The sequence below is a fragment of the Helicoverpa armigera genome, chromosome 3, assembly GCF_030705265.1.
Source record: "Helicoverpa armigera isolate CAAS_96S chromosome 3, ASM3070526v1, whole genome shotgun sequence".
In the NCBI taxonomy this organism is placed as follows: Eukaryota; Metazoa; Arthropoda; class Insecta; order Lepidoptera; family Noctuidae; genus Helicoverpa; species Helicoverpa armigera.
This window is the reverse complement of record NC_087122.1, coordinates 9,258,000-9,285,959: the sequence shown is the minus strand read 5'-3', so window position 1 is coordinate 9,285,959 and position 27,960 is coordinate 9,258,000. Positions and strand designations below refer to the sequence as shown.

The window sequence follows — 27,960 nt, the reverse complement described above, 5'->3', positions numbered from 1 at the left end:
ACACACCCTTGCGATAACAATAGAATGGCCTGCGATTTCTTTGAACTACAATTCATGACATAATAATATTACTACGAGTTGTGGGATTGCATTGTTTATCTATAAAATGCTAATATAAAGAGATATTTAAAGAAATTGTTACACTGTCTGCATAGTTTATCGTTTTATGTTTGCAAATGAGATATTTATACTTTAAAACTCTTTATTATAAGTATGTTCAAAAGTTGTTGTGCGCGACCGAGCAAAAAAATAAGTAAAAGCAAATCCAAATCAGAAAAAATGGATTCAAACTCAGAATCAGATACCGAAAATAAAAAAGAAAAGTTACCGGCTTCCGAGGACGATAATACGCATGAAAAGGAGTTGAAACAAACTATCGAAGAATCGGTAAAACCAGAAGTTGCAATAGAGGAAGATGAACTTAAAATATCTATTGAAACCACCGCTGATGAACCTACTAAAATGGAGAATACTGAAGAGGCACGTCACGATTCTATCAGTGAGGCTGGAGAGGTAGACACCTTAGATCTCGTGCTTCCTAAAAAAGACTTGACAAGGAAACGATATTCAGTAGATTATAACAGGACCCGTCTAAATTTTAAACGGTTTTCTGTAGACTGTCGCCGCGACTCTGCCACTCTTGAAGAGTTGTCGCGTCTAGAGCAAGAGCTAGCAAGGACTAATGTAGATGTTCGCCCCGGAGGCCGTCGCAAATCTTCAGGGATATTAAAATCTACAACGAACAGTAGCAATGGCATTTCAGAGCACAGGCCCAGTAGTAAACAAGAGTCGGATACCGAGGATGATGAAGTGTTTGAGGAGAATGCTGCCAAACCCAGTGAAAATGACGGGCCTCGAGAACCACCAGCTACACCCGTTGGTAGAGACGAGCTAGCGTTAAGGAGGCACAGATTTTTTTCGGATCTTGTTTGTGCTGCACGCGCTGCTGTGGAGCATCGTGTTCGCTTTGATCCACTTGGCCCTGTAGTGGCCGACCCAGGTAGGCATATTGAGCGCGTACATAAAAACTATTTATTAGCATAACAGAGACACCCGTCACAGACCTGGTTTTTTGAAGTAACATAAGTATGGAAACAATTCTAAATATTTTTATTGCTTTAAGTCAAATTACATTTACTTACTTAAAATTTCATCATCGCTTAATAAAAACGTGTGTATAGACCTGTATGTAGTACCTGCATTTCGACATACCGTAGGAAGGTGTTTGGATATTTGGACCAAATGATGAGCGAAAATCGATTGATTCGTTTGGCCTCTGCCCAAGTATCTGGATCTGATTCACCAACTTCAGATATTTCCTTCCTCTGAAGATGTAAATTTAAGATTGTTGCAGCTATTTTCAAATTTTAATAGGTTTATGTTAAGGAAATATCTTGGCATTTGGATCTTATTGTCTTGAAATTGGTTGAATAAGCTGCTCCCCTTATAATTTTTCCAGTGTTTTCCAAGCTCCTCTTATGTTTGAAAACCAATACGTTCTCGACATTTTCTTATTTGACGAAACCTGTCACAAACAGATGATTTGTAAAGTTATTATTTCTTTTGCAATACCATACAAAATGAAATGTTCTCGATTTCTTTGTAGTGCAAACATTTCAGTGAGCGGATGTGGGTGGGTGTGAAAAGTCATTCAATTAGGGTATAAAGGGTGTAAACCAATTTATTGGCGATAGCCATGGATGAGTTAACTCTTTTATGATATCAATACGACGGCATGGCGGGTGAATGCTATCAATTGATACTTCACCTTCATTTGTTACACATTGACGAAGGCAGTTCAACAGTACAAAATATTAATGCTGTGATAAAAAGCAGAAAAGGCAAGGATAGTTGTTACAATTTTTAAATAAAAACGGGATATCGTTTTTGTTGTATTGCAAATATCCATTTCACAAAATGCAAAAAAAATAAATTCTTTTGTTAATCAGTTAACAGACAAGTTGAAGATAACAAATGAATGTAGATTTGACTGAGATTCTGATGTCCGTCCCTTCCCTTGAGAATGAGATGTTACGTAACAATGGCAAATTACAATTGATTTTCCCTATCCGTTAACACTTGAAAAAGCGAGGAACTAGAGCCACATAATGTATGTGATTGTTTATTCTTTTTCTTTCTTAGTATTTTTTATTAATTGGTACATTTACTCGTAGTATCATTCAAATAGTAAACAATATTTTATAGTCTCAATTCCGATGTAAACGAGTTTATCCGATAACTCTGAACGTAATGAATTCAACTAAAAGTATAATTAGTAAACTTTATAGGTAAGCCGTTCCGTACGCAATAAGTGGAAACTTTAAAAAGCCATAAATGCTTATGAAATTCTATTCGATTTTCGGATTGTAACTTTAGAACCGATCGACGGAAAACTGCTTGATTAAATTTTGTTTTGGTTACCAACTCCATTTAACTCTGGTTAACCTTTCAGTAGCTACTAACAGGGAAACTAACTGATAAATACGTCTAATCTGAAACACTGCTGGGGATTAAAACAATATCGTTTGCATAAAGCTCCAAACTTCGATCACCTAATTGATACTTTAAGTAACTTGAAAGTACCCATATTTTGATCTTCTCGAGATTTATTTACCAAAAGTTTTCTCGTTGACCTTAGCAAGACACAGTTTATTAAATATTTCCTAACTGGCCTTTCAACCTTTACGGAAAACCGTACATATAATGCCTACACGCCATGGCCTATTTTGTCATGTCTGGTATTATTCCCCTAGGGAGCATACTTGTAAAGATCACATAAAATAATATTATGATCGATGGACGGAGTAGATTCTGACATGCCATTATTGTTGACTCTATTATAAGATCTCTTGATATGATAACATCTAATTTAACTTTATTCTGTGAAATGGATTCTTAACTTTTTGGTTATTCCAGTATAAAAAAATAAGTGATTTTGTCAACGTTATAAATAGACATGAAAATAATTTATATGATGTTTCATTCAATTATTAGTAAGGTGTCAATTATCTTGACGGTATGATTTACATAAAGAAGTAGAGCCGATTTTAATTACTGAAGTTTATTTATTTTTCGAAGGTCTCGCAATGTTATATGATCCTCAATATTGAATTTCAGATTCTATTGGTTGTTAAACAGAAATTATAAGCAAATATGAAATAACAGCTAAAAGTGCTGCATGTTCTGTTGTTTGTTGTGAGTCTCACACGGATCAATACTACTGTTTCACTTGTTAGCAAATTACCTTGATTGTGTGTCGCATTTACTCTACATGCATTTTATAAATAAATTCAAAGAATTCGTTTGCTCCAACCTTTACCACACATTGAATTAAATATGTATAAGATGTTCGAATATCGAGCGCGGTGTCTGTATGACGGGTGATTGGCTGCTGTTAATGTCATGTTCCAATACACGTACCGTATGCTGTCATCATTAATGAACAGGACGTCATCGTGTAATGAGTCACACCGATACAACGTCGCTCGCAGCGCTCGTAAGAGCATGTAGTTCGGCAATCGTAAAGTTTCTAGAGAACGGTTGGCGGACACCCGCTTAGTCTCTGAATCATCGTCACACATCCGTCCGCGTTGATCCCAGCTCCCGTCAGTATACGACGACGCACGCGCATGTTTACACGCATTGTGCCTTTACTAACAGTGCATGAAAAACAACAGTTAAGTGCTCTGAAAGTGATCATTTCTGTGCTTAATATTGGGTGTTATTCGGATCGTTTTTCATAGAAATTGGTAAGCTGCTTGATGTTTTACTCGTAAACCTTAAAATAAAGCGGTGACTAATATAGTAACTAGATAAGGCAGGTCTGTAAACATACAGAAAAAAAACTGGAGTTATAAAAACAAAACGTTTGAATTAACGATCCAGCATAAACGATTTCCTACAATTCGCGTGAGGTTATCAATGTTATTAATGTATGGGCTGTCACCGGACGTCAGGCAACACTAGTTATGTCAATGAACTTGATGATTTTGGTGTGTTAATGTAATATGCAATGTATTCTTTTAGTGCCATCATATTGATAACGCGAGCGGGTGCATAAAGAATGTGCAAATATTTGTGTTATAGAGCAGATCTTTTTACGGAATGAACAGTTTTGTACTTATGCTAAACAACTGTAGAGTTACGAGAGCTTCTTTAATGAAAATAATTGCATAAAAATGATGACTTATATGATGTTCCAATAACGATCTATAACTATGAGGTGGGCAATTTATCCTACCTTCAATAAAAGATATCATATCACACTTGTATCTTTATCGATGAATATGCATAAACTCACCCAAAATATGCAATCTTTTGCAAAATGATCTGGCAAAGAAGGCTATCAACAATTCAGTATTCAGATATTGTCCAGGAAGTTTCTCCATGCTCTGGCAATCGATTCCAGTCGCCATTGTTAGCGATATAACGCTCTGCTCATGTGGAAAATTCAAAGTGGGTTAGGTATCTGCTATTCAATCCCATAATGCGGTCGCCAAAGCCGTGGCAAACACAGGATAAAGTGCTGCAATATACAAATTGTTTATGTCAAAATTCATTAAAATATAATAACATCTGTTGCTATGGAAATATACTCTACCAGTTATAAACTGTTGGTGGGTGAGCTCATTTAGATAAGACAAAAATAACAGATGTAGCTAAATCCTCACGTTATAACCTTTATTTCCACCATTTGGAACCAATACTTACATACTCTATTTACTATTTTACTTCCAAAGGTTAACTATGGTTAACTAAAGGTACACTATGGTAATTTATTATTGAAAATGGTTGCGAATACCTTTTGAAGTGCCTAATGATACTAACACCTCTTTCTATTCCATACCTTGTCCAAGTTAGAAAGATGAAAAGGCCGCAATGGAATGCCTATTTCACTTGAAAGAGGTGGAATTACGGCTTGGAATACCGTTTGTGGTCAAGCTTTTGTTTTTTTAATAAGAGCCCGCTGATAACGGACGTTTTGTAGAAAGCCATTTCATTTCTGTTTTGCAAATTGTGCGACGTTGCAGAAACTTCTGAAAGATAATTTAATTAACATTGTCCGTGCAAAATAACTGAAATTCAGCGGCATGTGGCATCTGGTCGGATCGGAAACTGCAAGAAAGTATCCGATTTGAATATAAATGAAGTCAATGAATTATAGCTGCTATTAGTTGATTAAATATTCATATCTTTCTTTTAAATATGTTGATATTTGGAGAAATTGATTGTGACTCGCATTATTGATAATGTAAATACCTACCCTGTGTTGCTGATCCGAATCAAACGTTCGAATTTGACCAGCTGGCACCTATCCCAAGCGTAATGTAAATATAGAACAGTGTATATTGCTGGAAAGCAATATGACATCAGTGTTCGTAACATCTCGCGACAGCGTTTCACACAAAGTTGCCCTTGAAAATTTCCCTATTAAAAAGACCTCAAAACCTTGCAAGAAATAGGTTGGGTATTGTGAAGTGTGTGGTAGGGCCATGTAGGTTCTAAAACTTGCTCATTAAAAATGTATATGAGTATGTCATTTAGTTATAGTGGTTAGGAATGTAGAGCAAGTTAAGAGGTCCCCACTTACCTTTCTGCCTCCACCTAGACGCTGCAGGAGTGAGGCTCTAGTAGTTCTTAGCACTCTTTGAAGTAGTAGTCGTTTTATTTTTTTCACATTTTAAATGAAAAGTCATTTGATAAATGCAACTGACGCCATTGCTTTCATTTCTAGGGTTTTACATAATTACTTCGTTTCAGTTGTTTCTGTTTAAAATTGATATTAAATAATGTCTTCGTAGGGTGTGAAATTATGATATACCTGGGCTTGATTCAGGCTATCCTCTAATTTGGAGTCAACACCAATTGATTTATTGTCAAGAATTTAATATTTGTTAAGTCATACTCACACACGGACATATCCCGTTGCCAAGCCAGTGGGCGCGTCAGCTAGGTGCCAGTAATGTTTGAAACATCAGTCATGTACAAATCCAGCCCTATAATACTAAACGATGCGTGCTTTAACTTTTAAGTGGCTAGGTTACCGAGCCTTATTGTCCTTGCGTATGTAGCGTGATAACTTGTTTTACACTAAAGGTTTTACAATATAAGAATATGTATTACATCTTTGCTAGTCAGACATAAATCAGAATTCTAAATCATCTATTCACATCGACATAATTTGCTAGGCGCTCTCTAAAGAATATTTTATCCCCTCATTCATTTAAAATTCACTTAATCAAAAGAGAAATTTCCATATTGTAAAACATTTCACTGCGGTACGTAAGACAGTCTGAGTTTAACATTGGGCATTACCTTGATTAATATCTGCCGTTATATGTTTAAAGCTAAGAAGTGAAGTAGGTCAAGCGAGGTCTGATTGGTCATACGATAGGTGTCCTACACTCACTAAGGATTGTGGTGTCACACGATTGACACATGGCTGACCGAACGTGTATGTTGCTCGCCAGATGGTTTTTAAATGCCCTCTAATGAGGTTCTCCCTCGATGTCTTGATTTGTTTTGTACCTTCTTGAAGCAAAATGCATGTTTGTAGTGCAAATATTGATTGATCCTATTTAGTGTTGCAAAAAAACCGTTTTTTTTTTCTAATGTGAAAAAAACCTTGAAAAAAAACCTGATAAAAAACTGTTTTTTTTCTGGGCCTGGTTATTTTCAAGAGCATAATAACCCTAAAATTATAAGGGCATTTACCGTTAAAGATTAATACTTAAGATTACAAGATAGAGTCTTAGGTTTATTCTTGAATCTACGGTACTTTTCTGATAAAACAGTACCAAAATATCATAAAAATATTGGCAACATTCATTGATATTAACTCAACGAAAGGGAAATTTTGAAAATTGAACTAAAACTTACGCTAGAAAAAAAATCAAATTTAGAAAAAAAACAACGATGCAAAGTTTTTTTTCATGTTTTTTTTCAATGAAGTGAAAAAAAACAAATCGTTTTTTTCTCATTTTACATCACTAATCCTATTGATATTAATGAACGTCCAACACACTAATCCTTGTAATTGCCAAATATACATAGATATGCTTGTGTATTAATTAGAATACTTAGTACTTATTACGCTAATTGCTATACAGCAAATCATCCTATTAGGGTCGCCCATAACAGTTATTAGGTTTCAGTACATAATTAGTTGTATAAAATCTATTAGGTATTAGATTTATAATGGCCGCCATTAAAGCTTATGCTCATAAAATATTTCGGGCCTAATTGTTTGTAATGAAACATAATTCATTTGTGTTTTTTACTGCTTTGGTGATATTTAGGTAAACCTTTTTTGAGAAAGTAGCGCTATACCAAAAATATGCGGATTGGGCTAATTACGACCGTAACCAAAAAATATTTAGTATGCGGTAGTTTTATATTAAACCAGCACACTCTATATTGGTTAAATAACTAAAAACCAGGAACGTAGTGTTTCCTTCAGTAAAATATAGGTATATGTAGGTAATAACAACCGATATAATCGCTTCGATATTTTCCTGGTCCAATATTACCCACCACGTTACACGCTATTTCTATATTAGTGGTCGATCTGTACCTTGTTGTCGATTTTCCTTTAAAATGATTTTTTGTTCATTTACGGGTTCCTGCCAGTTCGATTGATTAATTTTATTTCATTGATTTTAATTTGTGTTCAGTCGTTACGTGCCGCTTGAAATAATAGAAGTGCCTTTATGTTGTGTTGTATTTATCTAGAGTTTTTTTCTAAGTGTGTGATGTATGCCTGAAACAGTGAACATTTTCTATTATTTACTGTGATTCCTCTTGTTAAGGCTCAAAATGAGTCAAAAAACTGTTATAAGGAGTCATGATTTGCAATAAGTGCAACAGAATTTTACCCTTGCTGCGGTTTCTGGTCTCGCTCTGTGGCTTCTGATAGTTCGTTACACGGGTTACGTCATAAATAATACCAGTCTGCAATGTAATTATTGTTGTCTCGGTTTCATCTCGTTATACGCGTGCATTCGTGCGTGTCTGCCTATAAATAACTCGGAATATAATGAACAATATGTATATCCTTATTTACAAGCAAATAAACGTTTCAACATCTTTGTTTCGAGTTACTATAAACTGTGCTAATGAGTTTCTTAATTAACGAAGAACTGTATTTTGAAAGTTTATTGAGATGTTTTCCAGAGCTTAAAATAGCAGAACTTTTAATGACACCTTGAAAAATAAAGAACCCTCTCTTACTAGCTCGCTGCCGGTGACAGCTAAACTTTTAAACTCATTAAATATTTTGTGACTAAGTCGTCGATAAAGTTAGTCATTCTGTTTTGATTAAAGGAGCATTGATGGCTCACAAAGAACATGAAATCGAAACAAAAATGTATAAATATGTCACGTATGTAGGTATTCTACTTACTTGCGTTTCTTAATCAGTACGTACTTACCTACTCAGTACGTTGAAGCAGTTTTAATACTGTATACCGAATTACGACCGCGACATTCGAACAGTAACCTGATTGCACTTTATGAGACTGAAAGATTTTCATGACCTTTAAAGATAAGTCTATCACGGCAATGATTTCAGCTCCATAAAATTTCATCGGAGAACAAAAATAAATAATGCGGAGGCATACATCATGTGGAATAATGTGGAAAGTGTCTGTTCCCAGTTTCGCAAAAATACGTAAAGCGATTGTATTACTCATTATGTGAATAACGCTTACGTAAGGATACAGTTTATATTTGGAATTTGGTGTGACCTTGGCCAAGAACTACTTTATTTTAAAGTAGTTTGCTTTTTGTGTATATTGAGAACGCCTTTTTTAAATAGGATTACAGCATAATTGTCTTTAACTGGACAGAAATTGACTGTCTCTTGGATCTCCTTTATTTCTTGGTGAATGAAAAGGACACAAAGCAGGTAGACAATTAATATGAAAAGGTTTAAGTAGCTGTTATATTATTTCATTCTGTTTCTACAAGTTAAGGCCTATTCAGGGAAAACATAATTGGCTTTCATAATTAGATATAATTAAATTAATTCATAATTAGAGTCGTGGTGGCCTAGTGGGCAAAGAACCAACCTCTCGAGTTTGAGGGCGCGGGTTCGATTCCAAGTCAGGCAAGTACCAATGCAACTTTTCTAAGTTTGTATGTACTTTCTAAGTATATCTTAGACACCAATGACTGTGTTTCGGATGGCACGTTAAACTGTAGGTCCCGGCTGTCATTGAACATCCTTGGCAGTCGTTACGGGTAGTCAGAAGCCAGTAAGTCTGACACCAGTCTAACCAAGGGGTATCGGGTTGCCCGGGTAACTGGGTTGAGGAGGTCAGATAGGCAGTCGCTTCTTGTAAAGCACTGGTACTCAGCTGAATCCGGTTAGACTGGAAGCCGACCCCAACATAGTTTGGGAAAAAGGCTCGGAGGATGAATTAGATATAATTAAGGAGGTTAATTATTCATGGGTTCATGGGGTCTACGTAACTGTGGCTTTATTTATCTTTCTGAACATAATATAATAGTAAAAGCTAGGTTTTAACGGTCTGAAAATAGTGTTGTTTTATTTACCTAGCCGGCTGAGTCCACAGTCGCGGAACTGTGAACTGTGTTCTTTGTGTTACCTATGCTATGTAGGTACACCTATGTATTACATTTGCAGGAATATCAAGTTTCAGTTAACATGGCGATTTCAACGTTGCTTGTTTTCAAACATTGATGCGACCTAATAAATATAAGAGGTCTAATTGTCCATACAATACGTGCCAAAGTCGGGCTTTTGAAAAATATAAATGTAATAATTTATGTTTTATCTTATATCTCTTGGAAGACGCCCACCATAAAATGCCCATGTTGCCATTTCTTCCACTAACCAACATTCTTAGGGGAAGGAATTTTAACTTCATAGAACATTTCAGTTTTACAGACACAAAATTACGAAGACAAAAGACACTCTACACTGTTGCTGTTTCACATAAAGCCTTCTATCTTGGCATTTCCTATTTGACAAGTTTTGCAAAACTGGATACTCTTTTAAATAAATACCTCGATGAAATGCTTTCAATACCTGTCGAAGATTTTTTTGTAGATAATGATATTTTTAATAGACGGTTTCATGATGGATTTAAAGAAAAAATCAAATGCCACATCTAAACCATCTTAAAAAGTGTCGGATTAAGGGTATTATGCATTATTGAACCATACCGTTTTGCTTAACGATGCAAATTATAATTCATCCAGCTTAGCCATTTCTTTTTAATTTAACGCTAATGAGCTTTTGCTGCGGACGACAAGTTATTTGTGAAGAAAAATGGGAATACTGTGACGTAGACGGTAATAACTATGCAGACATTTCTTCACGTTTTGTGTTGTGCTCATCAGAGCAAAAGTAATTTGGCCGTTTTACAAGTAGTACACCAACGCATAATAATTTGTTCATATCGCATATTTCATCTTATCTATCATATTCTAAAGTCTCATGATACCAAAGTAAAAAATAACGTGACACCTTCGGTAAGTGGACCCAACGTTTACGATGTAGATATATCGTAAGGAACTTTTCAAAGCGTGTACCTTCCTACACAAAGTGAATCATGATAAAATTGGCATACGGTGCTCAAATAGGTCCTCACCTCACCGAAGGTCTAAATATTGATTTTGTCAGCCTTTGCATACCTATGTAATCGCGTAAGTCCCTAAGTATATGTATTGTGTTTTAAACTTGAATATGTAATGTCTCTTACCCTTCATATTTATGCTTGAAGAGAATAAGTAGACATTTTATGTAACATTTTTACATACGAATGTGTCCTAGGCATAGACTTAACATAAACATGAGTATCCAGTTTTATCTTCCAAGCTACGTTCAACGTTTTTAATGTTTCATTAATGTTGTTGTCTTATTATGTAAATAACATTTGTTAATTATACGCAAACACATATTTCCTGATGCGGGTTCGTTACTTCAAAGAAAGTTTCGGGACATAAACTAAGTCCCCTTAACCTGTTACACAAAGCCTTATTAAATAGCTACCTATAAACCCGTGCGATAAAATGCTTTTTACTGCTATGTAGGGTGAATAAAAGCCGTCTCACAATAGGTATTTAATCTGAATCTACATGCAACCATGATTTTCTTTAAAAACACATTTTTATTAAACAAAGTATTCGTGGCATATTATAAACAACAGAATGCAAACAAGTCTGTTACACTATTATAGGTATAAGTATTATAATATTAGACAGCTCAAAGTTAGGCACTCGACCCAATTCCACTATGAAAACTGTTTACCCATTTACATTCAACGCTAGCTTTCATTCAACCTCCCGGCAGTATATTAAAATAGGTTATGAAATATTTAATTTCGTTTAATTAATATTTCATGCAGAGTTTCAAATTAAATTTTAACCGATGTTCTTAATTTTGCTATTGTATAACAATATTCATATTTTGTATACCAAAAGTGAAGCTATTAAAACCCTGTCACAGTACACAGATGTACAAATGTTCCTAGTTCCTTAACCTCCTGCCATGTTCAACTCAACTACTACACAATTTGATAAGAATATTATGTATTGGATTACGTAGGTCTGGGAACATATGTATTTGTAAAAGCAGCAGCAATTAGGACTAAATATTTTGAATGAAAGGGTTATTTATTCTATGAATATAACGTCACATGAAAGAAACAGCATGGTTTCAGCCGAAATGTATATTTATTGCTCGGCTCTGTCTCGAGAGCTTTTTACTTTTGGGGCAGTTAACATTATCTAGTCAGACCACAATATACACTCTTTTGCAAAAAAAGCGGGCACCTAAGCGAAATCTTAGTTTTAAGGACTTGACGTGTATTTCAAAGGGTTTTTATGATTGTAGTATGTTTCTAGCATCAAAAGGGTTAGCCAAGCATGCGTAAGAGTGTATTCTAAATTTGAATTTTGTACAATTGCTAAGAAATTAGTTAAACCTTGTTTTGGACTAATTGCTGGCAGAAAGTTCGTCGGTGTTTTGAGAAGTTTTTGAAGTGATTTTCAGAAAAATGATTAAAACTAAGATTTCGCTTAGGTGCCCGCTTTTTTTGCAAAAGAGTTTATATTAAATCTCATCATCAATCAATAATTAGGTCTTCAAATCAAGTATTTTTAATTATTTACTTTCCGTGACTGATTTTATACGGTGTTCTCTATTAATGTTTAAGTCTTGAGCATTTTTCATCACGAGGAAATAAATGATTTTCCTTAATTGTGACGATTAATTATAAACCTTTCAAGATGATAGCTAATTTAAATTAAATTCATTTGTGAGTTTTTTTTTAAATCTTGTTTATGAGCAGATACGCTAGATCATATATTCCTTTAAATATAAGTGGGATATACTCATTGAACCGTAAAAACGTTGTTATAGATACGTACATTTCTTATTCCTGTATGAACATAAGCTTTCTGGATTCGGTTGGGTGTAATATTATGTAAAAGGATGTCCAATTTTATTTGAACGTACAAATATTTTGTGAAATTATTTTATATGCGGTGTCTGTATTCGTCGTCATGATAAACGGTGTGAGATCGGTTTCTTGGGAAATGCTAATTTTGGGAAAACGATCTATATGCTGATTGAGCCTATCGGTATTTAAATTTTCTGATTTTCTTTGAATTATTTAAGTAAAGCTTCTCTTGAATACAGACTGCGTAATACTATGTTAGATTTCGGAATATGTTTCGGTCGCATAACTTATTTTAGGAGCAGAATTAAGTCAGCATTTATTTATGAGGGCTTAAAAATAGCTACTTCCACGATTTTGTTTGAGCCAAACACAGCTGATAAGCCTGTCAGCCGGAGTTGGCTATGTAATATGTCAAGTTTTGATAGCAACATGAAAAAAAGAACTGATCGGATGGATACAAATGTACACAAAGTTTTAGCTCTTTTAGTTTGTATTTAGTTTCAAAAACATATGTAACGCTTACTCTTGTCAAAAGTAAAAGTTGTTTGCAAGACCTCCATGTTATGTTATCAGACAAGCGCATTATCAAGGTATTATTTGCTCGATTACGGTTCTCTAAAGACGCGTTATCATATTTATCATATCTTGGTGAGTCAGTCGATAGTGAGCGTTCGACCAGAACCTAAGTCAGTGAGTCGTTTGGGTTATTAGAAATTCGATTATTTAGTGATTAACTGCAGTGAAAGTGTAGCACTATTCTCTATAATGGATGAGAATACTAAGAGAAATATGAAACATCTCATCAAGATGTTTGAAAAGCGCGGAATCTCCGAGGAAGATGCGGCGGATATTACCGAGGTTGCAAGAGTGACTCAAGAGGCCTTCAATACTATGATGGGTATTATTCAGTCTTTTGTTTTACATTTGTTGTCTTGAATGATTGATTTGCTAGAGATGTGGAATATTTAAATGAACTAGTGAATTTCACAGCGGGCACCTGTTACCTCAGCATTTTGCATTACCCTTTTAAGTGAAATTTCTTCGTACATGTTTAATGCCGCTCCATTTTGGTGCTGCCTTATTTTATTTAGTTTATTCTAATTTCACTAACAGGAGAATTTGACAGCGTTATCTATTATTCTGGGCGTAATCATGAATCAGTAATTTACGCTAATGTGTAATGTATATTTTCCACTTAGCCGCACTTGAAACTTCTCGAAACTCAATAAAGGATTACTTTTATATTGTTACGTGTGTAACGTTATAATTATTAAAAAGCAAAATGTTAACCATGCATTTACTGAAATAAACGCGATAATTTAGAATACGAAATTTTAAAAAGTCATAAATTAGGAAAAGAGCTTTTGAATGGTTAAATGGTCAGGTCATGGGCGGTGTAAATTTCCCATTACGCAGGCCCATTTCTTAAGGTTTATGATGTGCTTGTTATTCGTCGAGGTCGATCGAGCGCTTTGTATTCAAAGGGGCTTGGTTCAAAAACAAAATAACAACAACAAATAGCCATAAAACTTAGGAAAGAAAAGAAATAGCTGAATATAGGGCACACAGATTTGTCTCCGCATAATAAAGGATCGTCATCCCAGCCACGGCTGCGGTGTCTGTGGTGTAGACTTGTATATCTGAGCCATTGTTTCGCGCAATTTATTTTACTCCAGCGTTTCTGCATTTTATGAAATGCTAGACGTGATGTATATGCGTTTTCATCCATGTGGATATTATAAATGTTTCATTTTTTACATAGCAGTGAGATAAAACAATGATTTGGTAATGTAACATTACCTATTAATAGCTAAGACAACCGGACGAAGATCTTATAAATGCTTGTTTGTTATTTCACACGAGAGATAAAGTATTTATTTTAAAACCACAGATGATCTGTTGCTATTTATACTGAAGTTATTTTCCCTAGCCAGTACCTATGCCACAGTTTCTTTCTGAAATGTGTTAAAAAATACCGAGCATCAGCTATGAAGTTTTATTAGACTATGAGGAAAAACCTTTCTAGCAATGCTGTTTTTATTAGAGTGAAATCGTTAATTAATGGGTCCCAGAAATATTTAACTTGTTGTTTCACAATCATGAGTTTTGCAACTACTTGTCATTTAAACACCGCAAGCCTAAGCTTTTATTGTATTTTTTTATTTTATTTTAAATATATATTTTTTGTTCACCAGGTAGCGAAGCCGACGCTGCAGCAGCGATCCAGAGCCCAGCATCTGAGCTCGAGACCCTGATCGAGCGCTTAGAGCGCGTCACTTCGCGCCTAGAGCGCCTACCGCTGCTGCGCGCGCGCACGCCCACTCCGCCGGGCTCCCCAGCGCCCTCGCCCGTCTCCGAGCCCTCGCTGCCACCTCAACCCTTGAGTTTCGAACCAACCGACAACATGAGCGTTAACGGTTACCAGGATATAGTGCAGGTATTTCATTATTGTCATTTATATATGTACTTGTGTCATTGAACATCCTTGGCAGTGGTTACGGGTAGTCAGAGGCCAGTAGGTCTGATAGCAGTCTAACCAATGGGTAGTGGGTTGCCCGGGTAACTGGGTTGAGGAGATCAGATAGAGCAGTCGCTCCTTGTAACACTGGTACTCAGCTGCATCTGGTAAAACTGGAAACCGACCCCAACATAGTTGGTCGGAAAATGATGAATGACTTGTGTTTAATTGCTCATTGTAACAGTACACGATATGCAGAAGTATTTTGAAAAAACAAATGTTGAAACGAAATCCTTACTGCGTGCCAAAGGATTGCTCGAGGAATAAAAACTTTTAACCTCACTGACGGTTGGAATTGTGGAATCTTGCGTTCAGCCATTCCTAGTTTATTATAGCGAAGAAAACAGAACTTTCAAATATATTTTTTCGAATACGAAAAGATTTCAGTCGTAAGTTTTAAGACTGTTAAGAATTTCAGATAAGTTTGTTGAACTTGTTTTTTTAGAAGCCTTTTATCCACATCATTAAGTCACTAATAGGAGCACCTATAGAAAAACTACGTATAATGAATTCATCGTAGCGTTGTATCTCGTCATGTGCACCGACCGTGCATTTAAATTCCTTATCCAGACTTAATGGTTTCGTTCGTGTTAGGTTCACCGAGCAAAAAAACCATATTGCAATAGACTCATTACGGAGAAAACAGTAAATACGGTATAAGCACGGTATAAAGAGAGGACTGTAATAAGTTAATCCATACATGGCTACCTAAGTACATTGAACTATGCGATAACCTGTTTCTAGCTCGCTGTTTGTTTTTTGCAAAACCAATAGGAAGGACATTATAAAGTGGAAAGGAAAGTTCGATAATAATAAATCATTTATTAAACTTGGAAACAGGCTTTATCGAAATACATGTTGATAAATGGTATTATGGATCGTATAAAACGTGTAAATGCTTTTAAACTCTGATCTTTCAGTGAAAAAGGTGGCGTTTATCTTGTAAGATTTCGTTGACTCATTCTACGGAGAGTGCTACTTTTCCTGGCACAAGGATTACCGTCATAAATGGGATTAAATGGAAAAAGCTTAAGATATTTTTCTTAGAAAGTATCCAGAAAAATATTTTCTTGTTAAATGTGGCGATAGGTCTTAGTTGTATGCCAGTAGGTATCAATTAATTAACTACGGTCGGGTGACACCGCGTCGCGCTCAAAGGCTGGGTCCCGACAAATAAAAATGTAACCGCTCAATTTCCCCCAGTTCCGTCAACTAGCCGCCCTTGTGCAAATACCCTTTTTATTTACTTTGGCTGCTAACTGTTACATCAAGTCGTTGGAGTATTTGCCAACGCCGATTGTTTTACCAAACGACGCGACGATTGAATTAAAACCGACGCGACTATTTTTATGTTTTTTGTCTAAAACCTTTCCAAGTGGTGCCGACTAGTGTCAGGTTTGTTAGAATATTCATTCAGTACATGAAAAATAATAAAGTCGGAATCCGTAAACACTACGCAGCAAAAAAAGAAAGTCGGATTAACGTTATTACTTAAAATTGCTTGTTTTTCTCGGCACAAAAGGCACTGGACGTAAACACATGGGCATAATGTTAAGTAGTTGAGTACTTATCCAGTATAAAAGAGTTTATGATTATCTCTTTGAACACAAGGCTGAAAAAGTGCTAGACATAATGAAATTATTATTAGAACGTTTGCCTTTGAGTTAGCAATGAACAATTCCTTTGTATGGAAATATGAAATGTGCGTTGCGTGAATAAGTATAAATGGATATTTGATGTTATATTAACAAAACAAGATATATTATGTTGTTTGTATGTAGAGAAAGCTAAATCCATTTTCGTGACCAGTCTGTTGCCATATTAGTTACGTGATAGCGACGAAATGTTTCAAAGAAGGTTGATATCTTAATTTATTTGATACAAGAGTAACGTATTTCGAACACAGACTCGTAATAGTATTTTGTTTGTTTTATTTTTGCTTTTTATTTCACGCTCCGTTGAATTTTAAATTATTCCTCTGTTGCTGGTACTTCGTCGAGAAAATAACGAGTTTAATCTTAATTTACTCGTTCTATTGTACAAGTTAGGTTATCAAAATAAATTGAGTTAATTGAAGGTGCGCTGGTTACCCGGCTCGGAGTAGTTTGGCCCTAGGGATAGAAGTTATAACGTTACTGAGTACTGAGAACTTCTGCTGTATTTCATTTATGACGAGAATGGTCCAGACTGGATGTTTACTCACACGTTGCTATCTATAGACTAAACAAAGAGATTTTTTGCATCTACCTATAAGTACATAGTTGGAAATCTATGCGGAGTTTTTGAATGCAAGCGTGGATTCCATGCTTGTGACCTTCCCTGTCTAAAAGCCTTTGTTCAGTAGTTGAACAACAAAAGTATTGTTGTGGTTTATTTACGTCTTTAACGCTATGTTTTGTTGACAGGGGCCGCTGCAGGCTTACTTGCAACTGTCGCAGCAAATCGGTGGCGATGTGGCTGCACACGCCAACCTCGTCAACGCCGCCTTCCAGTAAGACACCAATATCATACGTTTAAAGTTCTAGCAGATGAATAAAACCTATAGTTAATGTAGCTGGTTGGCTAATCTTGTAGCTGCAGAGATGCACGATGAATAACAGTAGTGCAAAACTAGAACGCATGCATACTTACCTAAATGCATTTCTATACTTTGTAATGCTTATCTTGAAACAGAGCATCTATTTGGACTTTAGTCCGTGACAACTGCTAATATTTATAGGTATTAATTTTTTCTTGTTTGTTGAATATTCTAAAATAACGCCCTTTTTATCATTGTTTTTTGAATGTGATGGAATAAATTGGCATCATAGTCCTGTTACGTAATAAGGGTGGATCTTTCTCAATGGTTTTTCTGGCTCGGAGCCATGAAAAGCATGTAAAGTCTCACTGCAAGGACTCTAGTATAATCATGAATTTCTCCATCAAAACTTGTTTGTGTTATCGAATAATTTGACTCGTGCCTAACGAGTCAAATTAACATTATTAAATTAATAAAGTTCGCTGAACCAGTGACATCGCTATTAACATAACACGATAGTTGAAAGTTAAATCAATTTCAAATGTCACGTGAGTGATGTTTCACATTTCTACTTGTTAAAGCAATATTGAAACTCTACTGATATTACAGAAAATATAATGTGCTGTTAACGTTATCTGAATAGGTGCTCGCCGTTATTATGTTTGAGGAACTTCAGTCAAGTAGTTAATCATGTCCATTACTTGTTTAAAACGTTGTTCACGTGAGTAATTTTACACACTAGGGCGCAACTCCGCTACATCCAACTGGCTACAACGAGGAGCAAGCCTGCCCAGGCTGAGGAGATGCAGCTTCTCGCGCCGACTAGCGAGCAGATCTCTGCCATCCAGCAGTTCCGTGAGAAGAACCGTGCTTCCACGTACTTCAACCACTTGTCCGCGATATCTGAGAGCATCCCGGCTCTAGGATGGGTGGCCGTGGCTCCCACTCCAGCTCCCTACGTCAAGGAGATGAATGACGCTGGCCAGTTCTACACGAACCGAGTCCTGAAGGAGTGGAAGGAGAAAAACAAGACGCACGTGGAGTGGTGCCGCGCCTGGGTGCAGCTGCTCTCTGACCTGCAGGCGTACGTCAAGCAGTACCACACCACGGGACTCGTCTGGTCTGGTAAGTCTATTTCACGATTATATCTACGTAGGTAGACAAAGCCGATCAGACAAATAGATGCAAGCATGTTTGAATAATAGGGATAAGTCGAGAATAGCGAGCAGGCCGGTAAGTAGGTCTTTGAATAGATAAATCTGCCAACCAACCTAGATTTATTGAATAAGTTCTCAATAACACGTAAATGTATCGACACAGTCGTTGCTTTTCCGTCTTTTCTTACCTTTTCCCTTGCGGAATGAACAACCTTCAAGCAGTTCTACCAAGATTTATTTGGTTTCAAAATAAAAACTAATAATAACATTGTTGTTCCTGGTTGTTCATTCTAAAGGGTCTGTTGATTACCCCAGAGGCATCAGTTTCTTCAGTAAAGGTCAACATTATGACTTGTCCTTGGGGCTATTTTGATCAGAAACTATTTTAGTATTAGGAACTTTACAAGAATTGTTCCTAAAACAATTACAACGAAATAATTTTATAAGCCAACACATTACCATAATCGCTACCCTAAACTTGTTGTATAAACTGTTTTCGTAAGTTGTCAAGCTCCATGACAGGACTTTACATTATTAAAGTTTTTGTTCAGAAAGTGGTACATAAATGAAAGCCGCTTGAAGCCCAATGTTCTCCCCGGTTGAACTTGACACGAGTGTGGCTCTACTCGTGAATTATTTAATACGCGCCTCAGCGTCCCAATGTCACCGCACCTTTTAAATTGACGTTATGAAACACACCTGTTTTATCGTACCCTGCATATCGGTGGGATCATCACGGATTTATGAATTACAAAAATTTCGTGAACTGTGGATTAAGGTTTTTTGCCTCAAATTTGTTTACGTAACTCAAGTTTGGATATCCACAGAAATCTCTCTAATTAACATTAATGTCGCGCTTTAACTTTCTGATTTATTTCTGTTTATGATGATGAGATGCTAGCTATAATTATATTTATAATACTTAATATTTTTATGGTGTGTTAAGGTTAGTCTGTTGTCTCTTAACACGTGTGTGCTATGTAAGAAAATGATAAAGTGATATAAACTACTTCACTGCACTGGGAAATATAACTCGTTAAGTGCATCTGGTCCCAAGAAGTTTTCGTGCTATAACTTTAAGATACAGTCTTGAACTCTGAGTACCTATATTATGTAGGTACGAAGGCAAGATTTCGTAGTTACGCCACTTCCAATTATATTCATGCTTCGCTTTTAGGTTTCATCCGTTCAACTAATTTCAATAATTAGGAAAGTTTGAGAAGCTATTAATGTGGTTTTTAAATCGATTTGTCGAGTCGACATAATTTATCAACAAATTATATTTGTGTTTTCCCTAATTCCTTCATTATTACGTTCCAATAAATTGTAAAAACCTTTAATTCTGCGGATTGTTTGATGACAAATGTATCAAAATGTTGTCTCTTTTGGCACAGTCCTTATTTATTTGAATAGGACTAGGATCCTGTTTGTGTTTTGTTTTGTGTCAGTTTACGGCTTAACACGTACGCGCACTTTTCAAATATTTGACAAAGGGTTGTGTATTTTCTCTTAAAACCTTTTGTAAAGAGATTAAATGTTTTGGTTTCAATTCTTCCTGTATACATAGGATAAAATATACTCCCTAAGACACACAAAAATGATTGTAAATAAATAATTATTTACGTTATTTTTTATTAATTTCTGCTTGACGAAAAGCTTTCTCGAAAAAAAGTTTTATTTTTTTACAAAATGTGGGATATATCGTTAGGTGCACAAAAAATCTGCCGAAAAAAGTCTGCTGATCCTGTAAAAGACAATGGGTATCATAAAGGAAGATTGTCAACTGCTTGAGATTCCAGATAAGTGCTCTAGAACTTATCTCAAAGGGCTTTTGGTGCGTTCGCACAATTTGATGAGACATTTTAATCCAACCTTTCATCTCGCCTGAACACCACAACTTGGCAGGAATTTCTCAAACGTCAGATTAAATTAAATTCAGCTAACCTTGACAGAATACTCCGTGATTTGTAGTTAATATTAACGTTACTAGGGCTTTGTAACTAATGAATGAGGCAAAATATTCGTCTGATTTCTGGAACGCGTGGGTGAAATATGTACGTCTTTATCTACAGTACTATCATTCAAGCGTAGCTAAAACATATAAACTGTATTTACGGTTTTACATTTAAATCCCGAAAGCTTGTAACTAGAATATATTCCTGTAACACATTGTGTAAATTCTTAGAAAACGTAGCTCACTCACATTTAATTTAGTACCTAATATTTGGGATACTTTTTCTAAGCTTCGTTTAAATATGACGTATTTGTACAGGTAAAGGCGCGGGTGCTCCGCCCCCGCCACCCCCCGGCGGTATGCCCCCACCGCCCCCGATGATGGAGGCTGACTTCTCCAACCTGTCCGTCGACGACAGAAGCGCTCTCTTCGCCGAAATCAACCAGGGCGAGAACATTACTAGCAGTACGTATTGTTTAGATTCTAATGTATTACGTGGATGTGTGAGGTAAAAGATGAGAGGTGGTTGATCGAGTTTTAGTTACTGATATGCATTAAGCGTGATTATGAAGTATGTAGGTTATTCCCAATCATGAGGAACTTGGTACCTACGCCATGTTCAGAATTAACTGTTTTGATAAGACTTCTTACTATCACTCATAAACCTCGATTAACACTGAAAACTTGAGTACAATTTTAACATCTTCGTCAGTTGGGAATATGACCGTCTGACGTCTTCAATCATGCTTGTGACCCACTAGTCCAACCGTGTTATTCTGATATCTCTATCTAGCTGATAGAGATAAATCTTACTGCATTCTTCTTCATATATAATTCCTAACAACCAAACACTTTTATCCTAGGTCTGCGCAAGGTGACACCCGACATGCAGACTCACAAGAACCCTCAACTGCGACAGGGGCCCGCTCCGTTCAAGGCGGCCCCGGCGGCCAAAGCGCCCGTCAAGTCGCTCCCCACGCCCGGAGCTGGGGCGCTTGACAAGCCGCCTGTGTTCGCGCGCGATGGCAAGAAGTGGCTCATTGTACGTATCACCTTAGAAATATAATTTAAAAAAAAACCAGTATTCAGTTCGTTACAGTTCAGTAATTAGTAGACTTAACGTAAAATACAGTACTTTTTGTAGAATACAGTATTCAGAATTAAACAGAAGTAGCTGATCCATTCCCGTCTCAGTGGAAGAAAAGTGTATAACTCTTGCAGAGTATGAGGTACCTATTTGATCGTCCATCTTATGTGGCGTCAAAATATGTAGTTAGAATCAATCTTTGTTATTCATGTATGTATTTATAATGTAAGGATTTGGCAAAAACTAAGCTCAAAGAGGCATAAAGAGCTGACAACATTATTATGTCTAGTTAAGTAGGTATAACTTTGTCTTTTTATTACTAAACTTATTTATTGTTTATCATTGATGAGTAATCCTGTATTTAATATTGTTGATATGAGAGCAAAAGTTAGTCACTTGTATTGTTTTATGTTATCAGTCGTTGGCAATGACTCTCTGGTTAATGTTAATAACCACAGAGTCGTTACCATTAAGCTATATTCACACTATTATAAAATACTATATTTTCCAAATCATTATTAAATGTACATATACCTACCTATTTACAAAAACATCACATTAATGTTGTTGGGACACCTAATAACATTCTATACACATTAACAAAACCGTCAGCGATAACTTAATGATTCATACAGTGTAAATGATGACCTAATAAAATTTCAACATACCTTCTCAATATGTATTAAAGACACCAATATATTTTTTTATTAAATATTAAAAAAATTGCAAAATCACATGGAAAGTGCTGAATGGTGGGCTTTTCGGGGGCTATCCTTTGTAAATGTTGACGTTCAAAAAGTGCTGTTAGCAGCCTAGTTTGAATAAATAATTTTGAATTGGAATACAAAAAAATCCAAATGAACCTCTTCCTCAGTTCACAATCGGTTATAAAGATTAAACACGAAAAGTAACAAAAACCTTCTTTGTCACCCAGGAATACCAAAAAGGCAACCAGAACCTGGTTGTCGAGAACGCTGACATGAACAACGTTGTGTACATGTTCCGTTGCCGCGACTCGGCGCTGACGGTGCGCGGCAAAGTTAATGGCGTCGTGCTGGACTCCTGCACCAAGTGTGCCGTGGTCTTCGACAACCTCGTGTCCAGTATCGAGTTTGTTAACTGCCAGTCGGTGCAGATGCAGGTGAGTTGTAGTTGAAGAAATATTTATTTTTCAGATTACAAAGACTTTCTTTAAACTTGTAAATCTTAGTAGCTTCTACCTGTGGTTTCACCCACGACAAATACGATCTAATTCGTGTACCAGGATAAAAGGTATTACCTATAGCCTTCCACGGCAAATGGGCTATCTAACACAAAAATAATTGTTCAGATAGGTCAGTGGTCCCTAAGGGTGCGTCCACATCTGGCGAATGTGCCGCGAATGTGCAGCTCGCGAGCCGTTTGCGACCTGCCCGCGAGCTGCGCGCGTGCAGTCACTGCAATAGTATGGTGCGCCTCTTTAGCGCAACTCATGCAAGGCTCGTATAGAGCGCGCGAGCGGCGCGCGATCTGCGCGCACTCAGTTCTCGCCCTTACGGTTCCGTTTACTGGCTCAGTACTATCGAAGATGTCAGAGGTCGCGCGCCGCCCGCGCGCTGCTCGCGTGCGGCGCATAGGTCGCGCGCGAGCTGCGCGCGGGCGGCGTAGAAGCGGCGCACGAACAAAAATGCACGCGCGCAGCTCGCGGACAGCCGCTCGCGCGCTCTATACGAGCCTTGCGTGAGTTGCGCTAAAGAGGCGCACCGAACTATTGCAGTGACTGCACGCGCGCAGCTCGCGGGCAGCTCGCGATCGGCTCGCGTGCTGCGCATTCGCGGCGCATTCGCCAGATGTGGACGCACCCTAAGATTAGCAATCAAATCAAGTATAAAAGCTGTTCAGCTTTACAATATTTTATGTGTTTGACTCAAGTGTAGTTCAAGTAGCACTTCAGAAGTTAAATAGCCTTGTAAAGTTAACATGGTAAACACGATAACTGGAACTTTAATATCCGGATACATAGAAGTTACGTGAGATTGCGTCGTATAACGTTTCAGTAGAAGTTCCTACAGATTTTTCATTTAACACATTGTTTCATAAATCCTATATAGCCTATAACATAGTCTCTTAAAGATTGCTTCAAAGTGCTCACTATCGCGGAGAAGGATCACGATGATGGCACGTAATTAAATTCTTATTGAGAGGCGAACAATGTCACTTTATATCGGCTTTGAGCTTAATAGAAAAGGGTATCAGTTCCGTTCAAGCAAGCGAAGATGATATTTTTACATGCCTCGCGTGTTTACGTGATACTGAATTTAATCTAAAAGTAACAAGTTTCCGAATCACGTAGCCTCAAAAATTAATATCGTACAATAATCTCTCATATTTTGAACCCCAAGCACGAACCTAGACTGAGATTAATAATGTATTGCGCAATTAGCCGTGTAAGTGTAACAATATTCGGGAGCGCCTTCATTATCGGGGCTCGACCTCGAGGGATATACGTGTAACCAAAGTCATTATTAATGTAAAAACGAAACCTTGATTTAATTTAGGTCAGAATAATGAAACAACGATTTCGCTGAGACAATGTATGCAATAAATATAGATATAAAATGTTAAATTATAGTACGATGAGGTCGCGGCAGTCGTACTCGTCGCCGCTCTCACTCTTGACCTCCTCTATGGCTATCTGACTGTTGGTCTCCTCGATGATGGACATCATGTTCGAACCTTTCCCTCGTTCGCTCGGTAACATCGGTTGAGTAGGATATTTCACATCGCCGAAGTCCTGAGTATCGTAGTACTCTCTATTTACTTCAGCAACATCCTGTCAAACAAAAATATCTTATGAGCAACATGTTATCTGTACCTATCTTATATATAAAAATGAATTGCTGTTCGTTAGTCTCACTAAAACTCGAGAATGGCTGGACCGATTTGGTTAATTTTGGTTTTAAAATGTTTGTAGAGGTCCGGGGAAGGTTTAAACGATACGAAGTTTGTTGGGTCAACTAGTTAAATATAAATATCTCTGGGACTGTCGAAATGTCACGTGCTGCCTAATACAGAACAAAAAGCGTGCTGATTACAAAACAATTGGGCACAGACTGGATTAATCTAAAACTCCTCCTTTTTGTATTTGTATTAATTTGATATAAACGAAATAGAAAAGCGGTTACCTCGTAGTTATATGCATATGGCTTGTATGGATTCTGGGCCCAGCTTAAACTGTATTCGTCATAACGCATGTCTGTACAACTGTTTCTGAAATCACTGTCGGAGTCGGAAGACTCGCGGGGCTTGGAGTAATCTCCCATCGCCTCTTGCGATGCCACATCCATCGGGTGAGCGTCAATGTTCAGAATTGTCAGCTTACTGTTTACTACCATATTCAATGTCTTTTGCCAATCTTCTAACAGCTTTTTTATACTTTCCATCTGAAACAATATCATAATTTAAATATTTTGTTTATTCGAATTTGAATAAGGTCTACTTCATTTAGGACTGAATGATACCTTTTTCTTCAACAATGCTTGTTTAGTTGCTCGTCGTAGTCTCTTTTGCTTGATGTAATGCTTAAGATAAGCGACTTTATAGACGTTGGTAACTTTAACGATCTTCACCCGACAGTCTTGTCTGACATCGATGTCGCTGAGAGAGGAGTAGACGCTGTTTTCCGGAGAGTTGGGCTCTGTCTGCACGTGCTCTCCGCAACTCATCTTCTCTGACTGCCTCTCGGGGATCGCCATATGGTCGTACTTCAACTCCTTTAATAATTCCACTATGAATTCGCGGTCTGAAATAAAAAATTATCTACAAGCTAAACAATCCAACACTATTCTATGCTTCAAGCAAAGGGACGATTGCAGATAGGTGAAAGAATGTACAAGTGTAAAAGAGGAGAAAACAAAATGTTTGCTACATCGTAGGGATCGTAAATGCATGAGGAGTGAGTGACCTTCTTCCTGCGGCGAGGAGTTCATGTGCAGGTCGTGTTCGCCGTCCCACGTGGCGGCGCTGTCGAGCGCGCGGCGCAGCGCGTCGTCGGCCGCGATGACGTCACGTACACGCGCGCGGACCCGTCGCAGCCGCTCCGCCCCGCGCCGCAGCTGCTCCGCTCGCTCCGTAAACTCCGCGTCCCGCACACACAACTTCGTATTCACTATCTGAATCTTTTCATAACAAAACGTTTAAGAACCACAACTACCTATTATAGAATAACGACGGATCCTGAATGAATATCAACGCGTCTAACCTGGAGCTGAATGTCTTCCATTTCGTTTTGTTTCTGTTTTATTCTTTCCCGAGAAGTCACGTACATGTCTTTTATGAATTTGTACATATAAAATCCCGTCGGCACATATTTTAGAACGAATATCGTCTGGAGAAAATAAAAGTAACCATGAGACGAGTAGGGTTTGGCGGGTTATCTTTATAAGTGAATAAGTGTAAGGGTAAACATACCACATTAATGAGTGTTATTCGCAAATAGAGAGAGTATACGACGCTAACACAGTAGTGCGCGATGGGCATGCCGTACTGTTCCATTATGGAGTTCCATATCTTGCTGATACCCCATGTGGCTCCGTTCATCTCGTGCTTGTTCAGGAGATGCGATCGGTCTTCCGTACTCATGATCAGGGTCCGCAAATGAAGGGCTGAGATAACCGCTGCTAGTACTATAATTAAAGTCAACATCTAAAAGTATATTTCATACAAAAGCCTATTTATTACACACGGAAGCATTAAATATGCGAAAAACGAAAAACTAATTTTGAAAATATTTTAAAATCTTGACATTGACATTTCTGTCGTGCCTGGACATACTGATTGTTATAAATAAATTCTTCTTTCAAAAACTTGAAACCTCTTTGTGAATTAAAAGTATTTTACGGTTACTGACAAGTTCTATGTTGAACTTCTTTCAGTATTTCAGTTTTGATGGGTGTTTTTTTACATAGATTTGATAGATGTGCTGTATTTTGAAATTGTGTTTGGTCAGGTGCTGGGCAAGGTGCCGACGGTGTCGATTGACAAAACGGACGGGTGCCAAATCTACCTGTCGCCGGAGTCTCTGGATGTCGAGATCGTCAGCTCTAAGTCTTCAGAAATGAATGTGCTCGTGCCAAAGGGCAACGGCGACTATGTGAGTATAGTACGCTTGCTGAGCGCTCTTTCAAAGTGTTTTCAACTTTCTCCTAAAGTTGTAAGTAAACGATTGCATTTTTCTAATACAGATCTCTGTAAAATTCGAGATTTCATTTCAAATTCTAATCTTACTTACCTGTATATTTTTGTTATTGTTTAGTCTGAGCACCCAGTCCCGGAGCAGTTCAAGACAGTGCTGAACAAGGCTAAGAGCGGCATCACCACCACCCCCGTGGAGAGCACGGGCTAAGCGTCCCGCGCGCTCGAGAACCACGCCTCGTCCACACAGCTTTCATTACTACTCGAGGCGAGGCGACTCCTTATTTAAATTAACATACTTTGCACGGTCTAGTTCAATATTAGTTCACGTACAACGACTCGCCTCGAAACATCCACTGAGAAGCACAAACTAGCCAAATACCTTCAGACGTGCGACGAGTTCTCGAGCAATATGTGTATCTATTTAGTCTTGTATCGATCATCTTATTTAAGACCTGTCTTCGTTTCTTGCTCATTGCGCTCGATTGTAGTATTTAAATATTATAAATCTAATACGACGTAGAAATAACTATAACTCAAGTATTTACTGGCCTTTGTGTGTAATGTAAAGATGTTCCTTACACTAACGTTTGAGATTTTGACATTGTGAAGAAGGTAACATGCTTGGAGTACCGCTCGGTACGGGAGTTAGTTAAGTTAGCTGTAAGGTGTGTGACTGTCTCGAGTATCAGCAGTGAGAAAGGTTTGCATTCTCGACTTTCGCTATCTGTGTTAATAATAAATTGTGCGATCATTAAACCCCGATGCTTGACACACTTGAGGTCTAATTTTCTTACTTGTATTACTTCCTTGTGATCAATCATTACATTATTTTATATCGATGTCTATCTTATGGGTAAACTCGCCCAGATTATATTTTAACTTAGGACATGCTATTTTTATTTTGTGATTGTACCTAATTATTATTTTTTAAATATTTCTTAATTAAAAATATGAAGATCAGTGTAATTTGTATTAAAATAATTTGATAATTTGTCGACATCGTTAATATGTAAGAATTGCTATTATTTATTACATCATCCTTATTTTGAAAATATAATTCTGTATTGAAAGTTTGCATTTTGTTAATTTATTTGTCGAGAGATTAAAATTATTTTTAAGATCA

At 37.1% G+C, this 27,960-nt stretch overlaps 2 protein-coding genes across 4 annotated transcripts; one reads left to right on the top strand and one right to left on the bottom strand.

Annotated features, from left to right (window-relative positions):
• On the top strand, positions 1-27,960 carry Capt (capulet). 3 transcript variants are annotated; one of them, XM_049836486.2, is made up of 9 exons: positions 1-1,000; positions 14,624-14,865; positions 17,352-17,437; positions 18,207-18,589; positions 20,894-21,040; positions 21,439-21,617; positions 22,597-22,803; positions 26,650-26,853; positions 26,956-27,960. In XM_049836486.2, exons 1-9 carry the CDS (start codon positions 214-216, stop codon positions 27,043-27,045), a joined length of 2,325 nt encoding a protein of 774 aa, XP_049692443.2. In that variant the 5' UTR covers positions 1-213; the 3' UTR covers positions 27,046-27,960. The 3 variants fall into 3 exon arrangements, with proteins under 3 accessions (XP_049692443.2, XP_021194008.3, XP_049692444.2); XM_021338333.3 differs by having other exon boundaries at positions 16-1,000; positions 26,650-26,793; XM_049836487.2 differs by lacking the exon at positions 1-1,000 and adding an exon at positions 13,083-13,326.
• LOC110378902 (uncharacterized) lies at positions 24,221-26,569 on the bottom strand. Its single transcript, XM_021338337.3, has 6 exons — positions 26,112-26,569; positions 25,903-26,028; positions 25,606-25,819; positions 25,163-25,443; positions 24,827-25,084; positions 24,221-24,474 (listed from the first exon to the last, which is right to left on the bottom strand). Exons 1-6 carry the CDS (start codon positions 26,343-26,345, stop codon positions 24,268-24,270), a joined length of 1,320 nt encoding a protein of 439 aa, XP_021194012.3. The 5' UTR covers positions 26,346-26,569; the 3' UTR covers positions 24,221-24,267.

What these genes read in the sequence shown, in the direction of transcription:
- Capt (XM_049836486.2), top strand. Translation starts at nt 214, where the DNA reads ATGTTCAAAAGTTGTTGTGCGCGACCGAGCAAAAAAATAAGTAAAAGC. An exon ending in CCCTGTAGTGGCCGACCCAG is followed by an intron (nt 1,001 to 14,623) that starts GTAGGCATATTG and finishes TTTGTTCACCAG; the next exon opens with GTAGCGAAGCCGACGCTGCA. An exon ending in GCCAGTCGGTGCAGATGCAG is followed by an intron (nt 22,804 to 26,649) that starts GTGAGTTGTAGT and finishes GTGTTTGGTCAG; the next exon opens with GTGCTGGGCAAGGTGCCGAC.
- LOC110378902 (XM_021338337.3), bottom strand. Translation starts at nt 26,345, where the DNA reads ATGTTGACTTTAATTATAGTACTAGCAGCGGTTATCTCAGCCCTTCAT. An exon ending in AAGCATTGTTGAAGAAAAAG is followed by an intron (nt 25,085 to 25,162) that starts GTATCATTCAGT and finishes ATATTGTTTCAG; the next exon opens with ATGGAAAGTATAAAAAAGCT. An exon ending in CATATGCATATAACTACGAG is followed by an intron (nt 24,475 to 24,826) that starts GTAACCGCTTTT and finishes TTTGTTTGACAG; the next exon opens with GATGTTGCTGAAGTAAATAG.